This window comes from Gorilla gorilla, chromosome 20, assembly GCF_029281585.2.
Source record: "Gorilla gorilla gorilla isolate KB3781 chromosome 20, NHGRI_mGorGor1-v2.1_pri, whole genome shotgun sequence".
NCBI classification, from domain to species: domain Eukaryota; kingdom Metazoa; phylum Chordata; class Mammalia; order Primates; family Hominidae; genus Gorilla; species Gorilla gorilla.
The window spans coordinates 43866332-43880527 of NC_073244.2; the positions used below are offsets into that span (position 1 = coordinate 43866332).

General features: G+C 44.0%; 1 protein-coding gene across 3 annotated transcripts in view; it reads right to left on the reverse strand.

The window, feature by feature from the left end:
* The window catches only part of SLC7A9 (solute carrier family 7 member 9), a 40230-nt gene that overhangs the window by 8695 nt on the left and 17339 nt on the right, over positions 1–14196 (reverse strand). For all 3 annotated transcript variants that reach the window (XM_055368896.2, XM_055368895.2, XM_055368897.2), the window contains 2 exons: positions 4483–4579; positions 2789–2938 (listed from right to left, as the gene is read on the reverse strand). In XM_055368896.2, coding sequence (XP_055224871.1) covers positions 2789–2938; positions 4483–4579 — 247 coding nt within the window. The remainder of the gene's footprint in view (positions 1–2788; positions 2939–4482; positions 4580–14196) is intronic.

The following is a 14196-nucleotide window of genomic DNA, read 5'->3' on the forward strand; positions in this document are numbered from 1 at the left end:
AACATGGTGAAACCCTGTCTCTACTAAAAATATAAAAATTAGCCAGGCATGGTGGCACGCGCCTATAATCCCAGCTACTTAGGAGGCTGACACAGGAGAATCGCTTGAACCCAGGAGGCGGAGGTTACAGTGAGCTGAGATGGCGCCACTGCACTCCAGCCTGGATGACAGAGTGACACTCCGTCTCAAAAAAAAAAAAAAAAAAAAGTCTCGTGTAAGGATATTTGCCTTGAGTTCTTTCATACTAGTGACTGTAGACTTTATTCTGCAAGGTCAGTTTGGCTGGGTATAAGAATTTGGCTTACATTTTCCTCCTTTGAGTAGTTTAAATATGTTGCTCCACTCTCTTGCAGCATGAGGTGTTGGTGGTGAAAAGTTTGAGGCCAGAATTATTTGCTTTCCTTTATAAGTGAATTGCAGATGGGAGTGGGAACAGGAAAAGGGGAGGGGATGCCCAAAGCATTTTTTTAAAGCTCTGTAATTTTATCAGCATATACTTTTGCTGCCAATTTTAGCTCAAAATTTCCAGTTACATTGTATGCCTTTCAGTATGTTGGTTCAAGATCACCCTCCATTTTTCCTCCCACCCCAGGAAATGTTTCTTGAATTATGGATTTTGGGATTCTGTTACTTGCATTTTCTTCTTCAGGGACTCCAATTATGCATGTATTAGATTCCCCACCTGCCCCACCCCTAGTTTTTTTCTGTCCCCTTGTTTTCTCTCAAACCCTTTCTAATTCTGTCTGATATTTGTTTTCTTCCTTTTGGCCCTCTGTTTCCTAGCATGTTTCTTTGCTCTTATGTTCTTTCTTTTCTTTTTTTCTTTGCAACGGGGTCCCTCTCTGTTGCCCAGGCTGGAGTGCAGTGGCACGATCTTGGCTCACTGCAGCCTTGACCTCCTGGGCTCAAGCATTCCTCCCAAATAGCTGGGACTATAGGCATGCACCACCACACCCAGCTATTTTTTTGTAAAGACAGGGTCTTGCTGTTGCCCAAGCTGGTCTTGAACTCCTGGGCTCAAGTGATCTTCCTCCCTTGGCCTCCCAAAGTACTGGGATTACAGGTGTGAGCCACCACACTCAGCCTCTGTGTTCCTTCTTTTCCTTCTTGCCCACTCTTTATTTCTGAAATGATTTTTTTCCCTAAAATGATGTTTTGAAGTGTTAATGGGACATGGCCTCTCTGTGGAGCCCCTTCCCAGCTGAGAGATTTGTATCCACAGGCTCCAGCTCCTTGACCCTGATATTCTTGCCAAGTTCCGTGTCCTTTCTCTCCCAGCAGTTGTTTCTCTTGCTGTTGTCTTCAGTGATCCTTATCCTTCTGGAAAGGAGTTTTTGTGGGGAGTTTCTGGGATCCTCAAGGGCTTAAGCCACTGCAGCCCTGCTCCTCCACCTCCCCTGGGGGTCCTCTGATCTTCCCACTGAGAACCTCGTTCCACGTGTGCCCTCTCTCCTGGGAACACATGGTGCTGGAGTCTAGTGGGGCATCCACTTAGAGTCTGGAGTTGGTGGTAAGACTTCATTTCCTTGATTTGTGTTGACAATGTTAGCTGAAGTGTTTTCCTTTGGTATCCTAGAGGCTCCATCTGTTTCTATGAGGGATTTTGTGCAGATTACAAGTCTATGCTACCATCATAATTTTGCCTGCAATGACTTAACCAAGGTGGATCTGCCAGACTCCAGGCAGGCTGTGCCATGACTCAGCTGATGCCAGAGACTTGTCCATAGTCAAGACACAGGGCCAGAAAGACCACTGGATGTATCTCTGAAAACAAAGTCCTAAAGCTAAAGACATTGTCCTTATTCTCGTCCTAGTTACTTAAGCCCTCAGCTTACCTTTTTCTTATGTCTGTTATCATAAGAATTAAATAGGTTTTTTTTAAAGCCCCTTAACATAACAACAATAAAATTCTACTTCATCCTTATTGGTATATAGATCCACACCAGCCATGCAGGGAGTGAGAGGGAGCCCAAAACAGATGGCAAGAATAGACTCTGAGTGGTTGCATACACAGCAGTGAGTCTGGGGCTGGAGTTCAGAAGTTCCCATCAGTCTATGAAAGGAGGCCGGCGTAGTGGCTCACACCTGTAATCCTAGGACTTTGGGAAGCCAAGGTGGGAGGATCGCTTGAGCCCAGGAGTTTGTGACCAGCCTAGGCAACACAGTGAGACCCTGTCTCCAAAGAAAAAAAAATAAAACAAGAAAAATCTATGAAAAATATATGTGTGAGAGATATCAGAACTGGGCTGGGTGCAGTAGCTGACACATGTAATCCCAGCACTTTGGGAAGCCAAGGCAGGCAGATCACTTGAGGTCAGGAGTTAGAGACCAGCCCGGCCAACATGGTAAAAACCCCATCTCTACTAAAAATACAAAAATTAGCCAGGCGTGATGGCAGATGTCTGTAATCTCAGCAACTTGGGAAGCTGAAGCAGGAGAGTTGCTTGAACTGGGGAGGCAGAGGCTGCAGTGAGCCAAGGATGCGCCACTGCACTCCAGCCCAGGCGACAGAGTGAGACTCTGCCTCAAAAAAAATGAGAGCGAGGTGGACCTCTTTGGTTACAGAGACGGGCCACAGGTATTCGTGATGACTTCATAAAATGAATAATAAGGTGGCTAACTAGATCATAAACTACGCTGTGAAGAGTAAACTCCACTCTAAAATACGATATTTTAAAAGAGCCAAGTCAGATTGGAACTAGAAGGCATGCCCCTAGCATTTGAAAGAGTTACATCTAATTCATTAAAAAATCCAAAGCCACTCGTGACTCTGGGGCTGCAAGCTTACCTTGATAGGCCTCTCCAGCTCTTTCCTTGTAAATCTCATCACGATGAGTCCTAGAATCGTCAGCCCATAAAACAGCCATGCGGCAAAGCTGAAATAATTGACTAACGAGTTTATGTCACCAGGGATGATATAAATCGTTGCTATGATACCCTAATAGAAAGAAGAATGGATTTGTAGGTCATTACTACAACAAAACACTGTTCTCATGTCACAGAAGACCGAAGAAGCAGTTTTTCTTGTGAATAAACACTTTAGCATGAAACGAACTTCTAGGCATTCCTTCATAGTTGGGGTTAAACCTGACTTTGGCTGTGATAGCTCTTCTCTATGAAGCTTGCAGAAAAGACCTGGGAAATTTCTGAATCTTTGAGGTTGTGATTTTAAGCAAGGGAAAAATAAAATATTAGGTTGGTGCAAAAGTAACTATGGGTGTTTTTGTTTTGTTTTGTTTTGTTTGAGATGGAGTCTCACTCTGTCACCCAGGCTCGAATGCAGTGGCGTGATCTCGGTTGACTGCAACCTCCGCCTCCCAAGTTCAAGCGATTCTCCTGCCTCAGCCTCCTGAGTAGCTGAGGTTATAGGCAGGCACCACCACACCCGGCTAATTTTTGTATTTTTAGTGAGATGGGGTTTCGCCATCTCACGGTTTTAATGGTAAAAACCGCAATTACTTTTGCACCAACCTAATATGTATGAATATTATACCAGCTTCATAATTAAGAATTTTCCTCACAGAGAGTTTTCAATGTGGGCTGGGGCCCTGGATTAGAAGCTCAGGTCTAGTCTTGGCCTATGTTAGTTGTGTGGCCCTGGACTGGTATTTCCTGGGTGTGTTTTCCTGTCTTCAGAATGATAGAGAGTAGTGGTTCTCCTCTGGGGGAAGGAGTGTAGACCACCCCTGGGGCTAGAAATGTGGATGGTTTATCAGTGCCCAGAACAGTTGCACAAAACAAGAACCACGTACCACGGAGAAGCTCCCATCGGCAGATGTCAAAGGGGTGGCCAGGCACGGTGGCTAATGCTTGTAATCCCAGCAGTTTGGGAGGCTGGAGTGGGCAAATCACTTGAGGCCAGGAGTTCGAGACCAGCCTGGCCAGCATGGTGAAACCCCATCTCTACTAAAAATACAAAAACTAGCCAGGCGTGATGGCAGGCCCCTTCAATCCCAGCTACTCGGGAGGCTGAGGCAGGAGAATCATTTGAACCTGGGAGGCGGAGGATGCAGTGAGCCAAGATCATGGCACTGCACTCCATCCAGCCTGGGTGACAGAGCAAGACTCCGTCTCAAAAAAAAAAAAAAAAAAAAAAGGTCAAAGGGCGTTTACTGCACAAGGATCCGGTGACGTCTCAATCATTAGAGCATAATGAGAGGCAGCTGTCGGTAACTACCTGGGAAAATGTCTTGCCCTCCTTCCCTGTAAGCTAGTGGGCTTTTATATAGAGTTTGTTACCAGGGACCCAGCACAGACAAATGCACACAGAAGCATTGAGGGCATACACTGTCTTTCGTGGATAAAATCAGACAAAGGAGCAGATATTGGGTATGTTGTTTCACTTGTCCTGGGACTCTTTCTATATCTGTTTCATAGCAAAGAATAAGGGCATCTGGGTCATTTGGAAGCCACCGGGCTTAGCACCCCATGGATGGAGTGTCCCCGCCTTGAGGATAGGCTGGTAGCGGGATTTGTACTCACATAAAAGATGATGGCAGGAGCTGGAGTGAGGCGCCTGACGCTGATGTAAGAAAGCACTTTGAGCATGTGGCCCTCCCGGCCCGCCACATAAATAAGTCTGGAAAATAACGACACAGGAGTCCGCTGACCAGCGTGCAGACCATCTGTCCAGGGCCACCGAGGACTTGTGCTCCGGTGTCCACCAAGGAGCCCTCGGGAGGCTCAGGAAGGGAGCTGAGCAGGGACCTGAGCTTCAGATGGGGGTCTGTCTTCGGGAGACGAGTGGGTTTTGGCAGAGTGAGTGAGGAGGTTAAACGCACTGAGAGACTAGGTGTGGTGGCTCACGCCTGTAATCCCAACACCTTAGGAGGCCAAGGCAGAGGATCACTTCAGCCCAGGAGTTGGAGACCAGCCTGGCAACATAGTGAGATCCCATCTCTACAAATAACTTTAAAAATTTTTTAAATGTACCATTTATTTGTGTTGGGAACATTCAATATCCTCCCCTAGCTACCTGAAGCTACATATTAATATTAATGTGAGCTCTAGCCACCCTGCTGCATGTAGAACACTAGAACCTGTTCCTCCTGTCTAGCTGTAATTTTGTATCCTTTAGCAAGTCTCTCCCTATCTCCCTTTCCCCCTATGCTTTTCAGCCTCTGGTATCCTCTGGCTAACCAGAATTTCTTGAAAAAGTTACCATAATTAAAAATTTGGGCCAGGCACGGTGGCTCACACCTGTAATCCCAGCACTGGGAGACTGAGGCAGGTGGATCGCCTGAAGTCAGGAGTTCGAGACCAGCCTGGCCAACATGGTGAAACCCTATGTCTACTAAAAATATGAAAAATTAGCTGGGCATGGTGGTGCACACCTATAGTCCCAGCTACTCAGGGGGCTGAGGCAGGAGAATCGCTGGAACCTGGGAGGCAGAGGTTGCAGTGAGCTGAGATCGCACCATTGCAGCTAAGATCGCACCACTGCACTCCAGACTCCAGCATGGACGACAGAGTGAGACTCCATCTCAAAAAAAAAAAAAAGCCAGATGTGATGGCTTACACCTGTAATCCCAGCACTTTGGGAGGCCGAGGCAGGCGGATCATGAGATTAGAAGTTCGAGACCAGTCTGGCCAACATGGTGAAACCCCGTCTCTACTAAAAATACAAAAAATTAGCTGGGCATGGTGGTGGGCGCCTGTACACTCAGCTGCTTAGGAGGCTGAGGCAGGAGAATCGCTTGAACCCGGGAGGCAGAGGTTGTAGTAAGCTAAGATTGTGCCACTGTACTCCAGCCTGGGTGACAGAGTGAGATTCTATCTCAAAAAAATAAAAATAAATAAGAGGAGAAGATATAAAAAACAGGAGCCTGAGTTGGGCATGGTGGCTGTTGCCTATAATCTGAGCACTTTGGGAGGCCGAGACAGGTGGACTGCTTGAGTTCAGGAGTTCAAGACCAGCCTAACCAACATGGGAAAACCCCGTCTTTACTAAAAATACAAAAATTAGCCAGCTGTGGTGGCGGGCACCTGTAACCTCAGCTGAGGCTGAGGCTGAGGCAGGAGAATCACTTGAACCTGGGAAGCAGAGGTTGCAGTGAGCCGAGATCTCACCATTGCACTCCAGACTCCAGCCTGAGTGACAGAACAAGACTCTGTCTCAAACAAAACCAAACAAACAAAAAAACCCAGGAGCCCTTGAAACATAGCAGACAAAAATTGGCAAATCCAATTTGAGCACAAGATTTGAACATTACAAGTTATAATCTCGATGATCATATAAAAATCTAGATATAATTATGGAATACACATTATCTTCAAGACCACAGGAAACATAAAAATATCAGTGAGCCACGAAGGTCATTTTCAAACTTCTAAAGAATTGAGGCCAGGCACAGTGGTTCATGCCTGTAATCCCAGGACTTCAGGAGGCCAAAGCAGGTGGATCACTTGAGGTCAGGAGTTCGAGACCAGCCTGGCCAACATGGTGAAACCCCGTCTCTCCTAAAAACACAAAAATTAGGTGTGGTGGCAGGTGCCTATAATCCCATCTACTTGGGAGGCTGAGGCAGGAGAATCACTTGAACCTAGGAGGCAGAAGTTGCAGTGAGCCGAGATTGCGCCACTGTACTCTAGCCTGGATGACAGAGTGAGACTCTGTCTCAAAAAGATAAATAAACAAGAATTGATGGGGGCGTGGAGCCAAGATAGCCGAATAGGAACAGCTCAGGTCTATAGCTCCCAGCGTGAGCGACGCAGAAGATGGGTGATTTCTGCATTTCCATCTGAGGTACCAGGTTCATCTCACTAGGGAGGGCCAGACAGTGGACGCAGGACAGTGGGTGCAGCGCACTGTGTGCGAGCCGAAGCAGGGCAAGGCATTCCCTCACTCGGGAAGCGCAAGGGGTCAAGGAGTTCCCTTTCTTAGTCAAAGAAAGGGGTGACAGAAGGCACCTGGAAAATTGGGTAACTCCCACCCTAATACTGCGCTTTTCCAATGGGCTTAAAAAACGGCACACCAGGAGATTATATCCCGCACATGGCTTGGAGGGTCCTACGCCCACGGAGTCTCACTGATTGCTAGCACAGCAGTCTGAGATCAAACTGCAAGGCGGCAGCAAGGCTGGGGGAGGGGCGCCTGCCATTGCCCAGGCTTGATTAGGTAAACAAAGCAGCCGGGAAGCTTGAACTGGGTGGAGCCCACCACAGCTCAAGGAGGCCTGCCTGCCTCTGTAGGCTCCACCTCTGGGGGCAGGGCACAGACAAACAAAAAGACAGTGGTAACCTCTGCAGACTTAAATGTCCCTATCTGACAGCTTTGAAGAGAGTTGTGGTTCTCCCAGCACGCAGCTGGAGATCTGAGAATGGGCAGACTGCCTCCTCAAGTGGGTCCCTGACCCCCCAGCAGCCTAAGTGGGAGGCACCCCCCCAGTAGGGGCAGACTGAAACCTCACACGGCCGGGTACTCCTCTGAGACAAAACTTCCAGAGGAACAATCAGGCAGCAGCATTTGCAGGTCACCAAAATCCGCTGTTCTACAGCCACCGCTGTTCTGCAGCCACTGCTGCTGACACCCAGGCAAAAAGGGTCTGGAGTAGACCTCTAGAAAACTCCAACAGACCTGCAGCTGAGAGTCCTGTCTGTTAGAAGGAAAACTAACAAACAGAAAGGACATCCACACCAAAAACCCATCTGTACATCACCATCATCAAAGACCAAAAGTAGATAAAACCACAAAGATGGGGAAAAAACAGAGCAGAAAAACTGGAAACTCTAAAAAGCAGAGCACCTCTCCTCCTCCAAAGGAATGCAGTTCCTCACCAGCAACGGAACAAAGCTGGACGGAGAATGACTTTGACGAGTTGAGAGAAGAAGGCTTCAGATGGTCAAACTACTCTGAGCTACAGGAGGAAATTCAAACCAATGGCAAAGAAGTTAGAAACTTTGAAAAAAAATTAGACGAATGGATAACTAGAATAACCAATGCAGAGAAGTCCTTAAAGGAGCTGATGGAGCTGAAAGCCAAGGCTCAAGAACTACGTGAAGAATGCAGAAGCCTCAGGAGCCGATGCGATCAACTGGAAGAAACGGTATCAGTAATGGAAGACGAAATGAATGAAATGAAGTGAGAAGGGAAGTTTAGAGAAAAAAGAATAAAAAGAAATGAACAAAGCCTCCAAGAAATATGGGACTATGTGAAAAGACCAAATCTACGTCTGATTGGTGTACCTGAAAGTGACGGCAAGAATGGAACCAAGTTGGAAAACACTCTGCAGGGTATTATCCAGGAGAACTTCCCCAATCTAGCAAGGCAGGCCAATATTCAGATTCAGGAAATACAGAGAACGCCACAAAGATACTCCTCGAGAAGAGCAACTCCAAGACACATAATTGTCAGATTCACCAAAGTTGAAATGAAGGAAAAAATGTTAAGGGCAGCCAGAGAGAAAGGTCGGGTTACCCACAAAGGGAAGCCCATCAGACTAACAGCAGATCTCTCAGCAGAAACTCTACAAACCAGAAGAGAGTGGGGGCCAACATTCAACATTCTTAAAGAAAAGAATTTTCAACCCAGAATTTCATATCCACCCAAACTAAGCTTCATAAGTGAAGGAGAAATAAAATACTTTACAGACAAGCAAATGCTGAGAGATTTTGTCACCACCAGGCCTGCCCTAAAAGAGCTCCTGAAGGAAGCACTAAACACGGCAAGGAACAACCGGTACCAGCCACTGCAAAAACATGCCAAAATGTAAAGACCATCAAGGCTAGGAAGAAACTGCATCAACTAACGAGGAAAATAACCAGCTAACATCATAATGACAGGACCAAATTCACACATAACAATATTAACTTTAAATGTAAATGGGCTAAATGCTCCAATTAAAAGACACAGACTGGCAAATTGGATAAAGAGTCAAGACCCATCAGTGTGCTGTATTCAGGAAACCCATCTCACATGCAGAGACACTCATAGGCTCAAAATAAAGGGATGGAGGAAGATCTACCAAGCAAATGGAAAACAAAAAAAGGCAGGGGTTGCAATCCTAGTCTCTGATAAAACAGAATTTAAACCAACAAAGATCAAAAGAGACAAGGCCATTACATAATGGTAAAGGGATCAATGCAACAAGAAAAGCTAATTATCCTAAATATATATGCACCCAATACAGGAGCACCCAGATTCATAAAGCAAGTCCTTAGTGACCTACAAAGAGACTTAGACTCCCACACAATAATAATGGGAGACTTTAACACCCCACTGTCAACATTAGACAGATCAACGAGACAGAAAGTTAACAAGGATACCCAGGAATTGAACTCAGCTCTGCACCAAGTGGACCTAATAGACATCTACAGAACTCTCCACCCCAAATCAACAGAATATACATTTTTTTCAGCACCACACCACACCTATTCCAAAATTGACCACATAGTTGGAAGTAAAGCACTCCTCAGCAAATGTAAAAGGACAGAAATTATAACAAACTGTCTTCTCAGACCACAGTGCAATCAAACTAGAACTCAGGATTAAGAAACTCATTCAAAACAGCTCAACTACATGGAAACTGAACAACCTGCTCCTGAATGACTACTGGGTACATAACTAAACGAAGGCAGAAATAAAGATGTTCTTTGAAACCAATGAGAACAAAGACACAACATACCAGAATCTCTGGGACACATTCAAAGCAGTGTGTAGAGGGAAATTTATAGCACTAAATGCCCACAAGAGAAAGCAGGAAAGATCCAAAATTGACACCCTAACATCACAATTAAAAGAACTAGAAAAGCAAGAGCAAACACATTCAAAAGATAGCAGAAGGCAAGAAATAACTAAAATCAGAGCAGAACTGAAGGAAATAGAGACACAAAAAACCCTTCAAAAAATTAATGAATCCAGGAGCTGGTTTTTTGAAAAGATCAACAAAATTGATAGACTGCTAGCAAGACAAAGAAGAAAAGAGATAAGAATCAAATAGACACAATAAAAAATGATAAAGGGGATATCACCACCGATCCCACAGAAATACAAACTACCATCAGGGAATACTACAAACACCTCTACACAAATAAACTAGAAAATCTAGAAGCAATGGATATATTCCTGGACACATACACCCTCCCAAGACTAAACCAGGAAGAAGTTGAATCTCTGAATAGACCAATAACAGGCTCTGAAATTGTGGCAATAATCAATAGCTTACCAACCAAAAAAAGTCCAGGACCAGATGGATGCACAGCCGAATTCTACCAGAGGTACAAGGAGGAGCTGGTACCATTCCTTCTGAAACTATTCCAATCAATAGAAAAAGAGGGAATCCTCCCTAACTCATTTTATGAGGCCAGCATCATCCTGATACCAAAGCCTGGCAGAGACACAACCAAAAAAGAGAATTTTAGACCAATATCCTTGATGAACATTGATGCAAAAATCCTCAATAAAATACTGGCAAACCGAATCCAGCAGCACATCAAAAAGCTTATCCACCATGATCAAGTGGGCTTCATCCCTGGGATGCAAGGCTGGTTCAACATTCGCAAATCAATAAATGTAATCCAGCATATAAACAGAACCAAAGACAAAAACCACATGATTATCTCAATAGATGCAGAAAAGGCCTTTGACAAAATTCAACAACCCTTCATGCTAAAAACTCTCAATAAATTAGGTATTGATGGGACATATCTCAAAATAATAAGAGCTATCTATGACACACCCACAGCCAATATCATACTGAATGGGCAAAAACTGGAAGCATTCCCTTTGAAAACTGGCACAAGACAGGGGTGCCCTCTCTCACCACTCCTATTCAACATAGTGTTGGAAGTTCTGGCCAGGGCAATTAGGCAGGAGAAGGAAATAAAAGATATTCAGTTAGGAAAAGAGGAAGTCAAATTGTCCCTGTTTGCAGATGACATGATTGTATATCTAGAAAATCCCATCGTCTCAGCCCAAAATCTCCTTAAGCTGATAAGCAACTTCAGCAAAGTCTCAGGATACAAAATCAATGTACAAAAATCACAAGCATTCTTATACACCAATAACAGACAAACCATGAGTGAACTCCCATTCACAATTGCTTCAAAGAGAATAAAATACCTAGGAATCCAACTTACAAGGGATGTGAAGGACCTCTTCAAGGAGAACTACAAACCACTGCTCAATGAAATTAAAGAGGATACAAACAAATGGAAGAACATTCCATGCTCATGGGTAGGAAGAATCAATATCGTGAAAATGGCAATGCCATCCCCATCAAGCTACCAATGACTTTCTTCACAGAATTGGAAAAAACTACTTTAAAGTTCATATGAAACCAAAAAAGAGCCCGCATCACCAAGTCAATCCTAAGCCAAAAGAACAAAGCTGGAGGCATCACGCTACCTGACTTCAAACTATACTACAAGGCTACAGTAACCAAAACAGCATGGTACTGGTACCAAACAGAGATATACATCAATGGAACAGAACAGAGCCCTCAGAAATAATGCCGCATATCTACAACCATCTGATCTTTGACAAACCTGACAAAAACAAGCAACGGGGAAAGGATTCCCTATTTAATAAATGGTCCTGGGAAAACTAGCTAGCCATATGTAGAAAGCTGAAACTGGATCCCTTCCTTACACCTTATACAAAAATTAATTCAAGATGGATTAAAGACTTACATGTTAGACCTAAAACCATAAAAACCCTAGAAGAAAACCTAGGCAATACCATTCAGGACACAGGCATGGGCAAGGACTTAATGTCTAAAACACCAAAAGCAATGGCAACAAAAGCCAAAATTGACAAATGGGATCTAATTAAACTAAAGAACTTCTGCACAGCAAAAGCAACTACCATCAGAGTGAACAGGCAACCTACAAAATGGGAGAAAATTTTGGCAACCTACTCATCTGACAAAGGGCTAATATCCAGAATCTACAATGAACTCAAACAAATTTACAAGAAAAAAACAAACAACCCCATCAAAAAGTGGGCAAAGGATATGAACAGACACTTCTCAAAAGAAGACATTTATGCAGCCAAAAGACACATGAAAAAATGCTCATCATCACTGGCCATCAGAGAAATGCAAATCAAAACCACAATGAGATACCATCTCACACCAGTTAGAATGGCGATCATTAAAAAGTCAGGAAACAACAGGTGCTGGAGAGGATGTGGAGAAATAGGAACACTTTTACACTGTTGGTGGGACTGTAAACTAGTTCAACCATTGTGGAAGTCAGTGTGGCGATTCCTCAGGGATCTAGAACTAGAAATACCATTTGACCCAGCCATCCCATTACTGGGTATATACCCAAAGGATTATAAATCATGCTGCTATAAAGGCACATGCACACGTATGTTTATTGTGGCACTATTCACAATAGCAAAGACTTGGAACCAACCCAAATGTCCAACAACAATAGACTGGATTAAGAAAATGTGGCACATATACACCATGGAATACTATGCAGCCATAAAAAATGATGAGTTCATGTCCTTTGTAGGGACATGGATGAAACTGGAAACCATCATTCTCAGCAAACTATTGCAAGGACAAAAAACCAAACACCACATGTTCTCACTCAAAAGTGGGAATTGAACAATGAGAACACATGGACACAGGAAGGGGAACATCACACTCCGGGGACTGTTGTGGGGTGGGGGGAGCGGGGAGGGATAGCATTAGGAGATATACCTAACGTTAAAATGACGAGTTAATGGGTGCAGCACACCAACATGGCACATGTATACATACGTAACAAACCTGCACATTGTGCACATGTACCCTAAAACTTAAAGTGTAATAATAATAAAATTAAAAAAAAAAGAATTGATATCAGGCCAGCCACTGTGCCTTACACCTGTAATCCCAGCACTTTGGGAGGTTGAAGTGGGTGGATTGCTTGAGGCCGGGAGTTTGAGACCAGCTTGGGCAACATAGTAAGACCTCACATCTACAAAAAACTTAATATTAGCCATGCATGGTGGCATGTGCCTGTGGTCCCAGCTACTTGAGAGGCTGAGGTGGGAGGATCACTTAAGCACAGGGAGGGGTCTGAGGCTGCAGTGAGCCATGATTGCACCACCACACTCCAGCCTGGGCGACAGCGAGACCCTGTCTCAAAACGACAACAAACAAAAACCCTAAACCAAGACTTGATATCATAAAGGTCACATACTCTAATTACAGTGCAGTAAAATTAGAAGTCAATACAAATGCCACAAAGACCCATCTATTTACAACTACATATCTTAACTTTGAATTGATATGAACTTGATATTAATTCCCAAAAGAAGTGAAACCGGGAGGATGGGAGTTGATAAATGGAAGGGAGATTTAGACTCAAGGTGAATACTGTCAAATCTTTTTATCAGTGCTCCAGAAATTAATATAGAAATTCCATAAAATCAGAATGCAAGCAGCACTTTTGGAACTGGACAAAATAATTGTAAGTGTATAGGGAATGCTAAACAGACAAGGAGAATTCTGACGTGGGAGCGTTAGTCCTGCCAGATTTTACAAGACCAAAGCTATAAACTTTTTTTTTTTTTTTTTTTTTTTTTTTTTGAGAGACGGAGTCTCGCTCTGTCACCCAGGCTAGAGTGCAATGGTGCAATCTCGGCTCACTGCAACCTCCGTCCCCCAGGTTCAAGCCATTCTCCTGCCTCAGCCTCCTGAGTAGCTAGGATTATAGGCACCCGCCACGTCCGGCTAATTTTTGTACTTTTAGTAGAGACAGGGTTTCACCATGTTGGCCAGGCTGGTCTTGAACTCCTGACTTTAAGTGATCCACCCACTTCAGCCTTCCAAAGTGCTGGGATTACAGGCGTGAGCCACCACTCCTGGCCCATGTCATTCCATTTAGATGAAATGTCAAGAAAAAGCAAAGTTATAGAGACAGAAGTAGATTAGTGGTTGCCTGGGGCTGCGGGTGAAAGCAGGGATTAATTAGGCAATGAGGAAACTTTTTGGGGTGATGGAAATGATGTAGAATTGGATTGTGATGTTTGTACAGCCTTATAAATTTATGAAAATAATTGAGTTGTACAATTACAAAGGGTGAGTTTTATATTTGTACCTTAATTAGAACTGTTAAAATTGTGTTTGTGTATACTAGCAATAAAGTATCAGAAACTAAAAATTAAGCAACTTTTTTTTAACAATACCATTTACAATAGTATGAAAAATGAAATTCTTTGGAATAAATTTGACAAAAGATGTGCAAGAACTATATACCAAA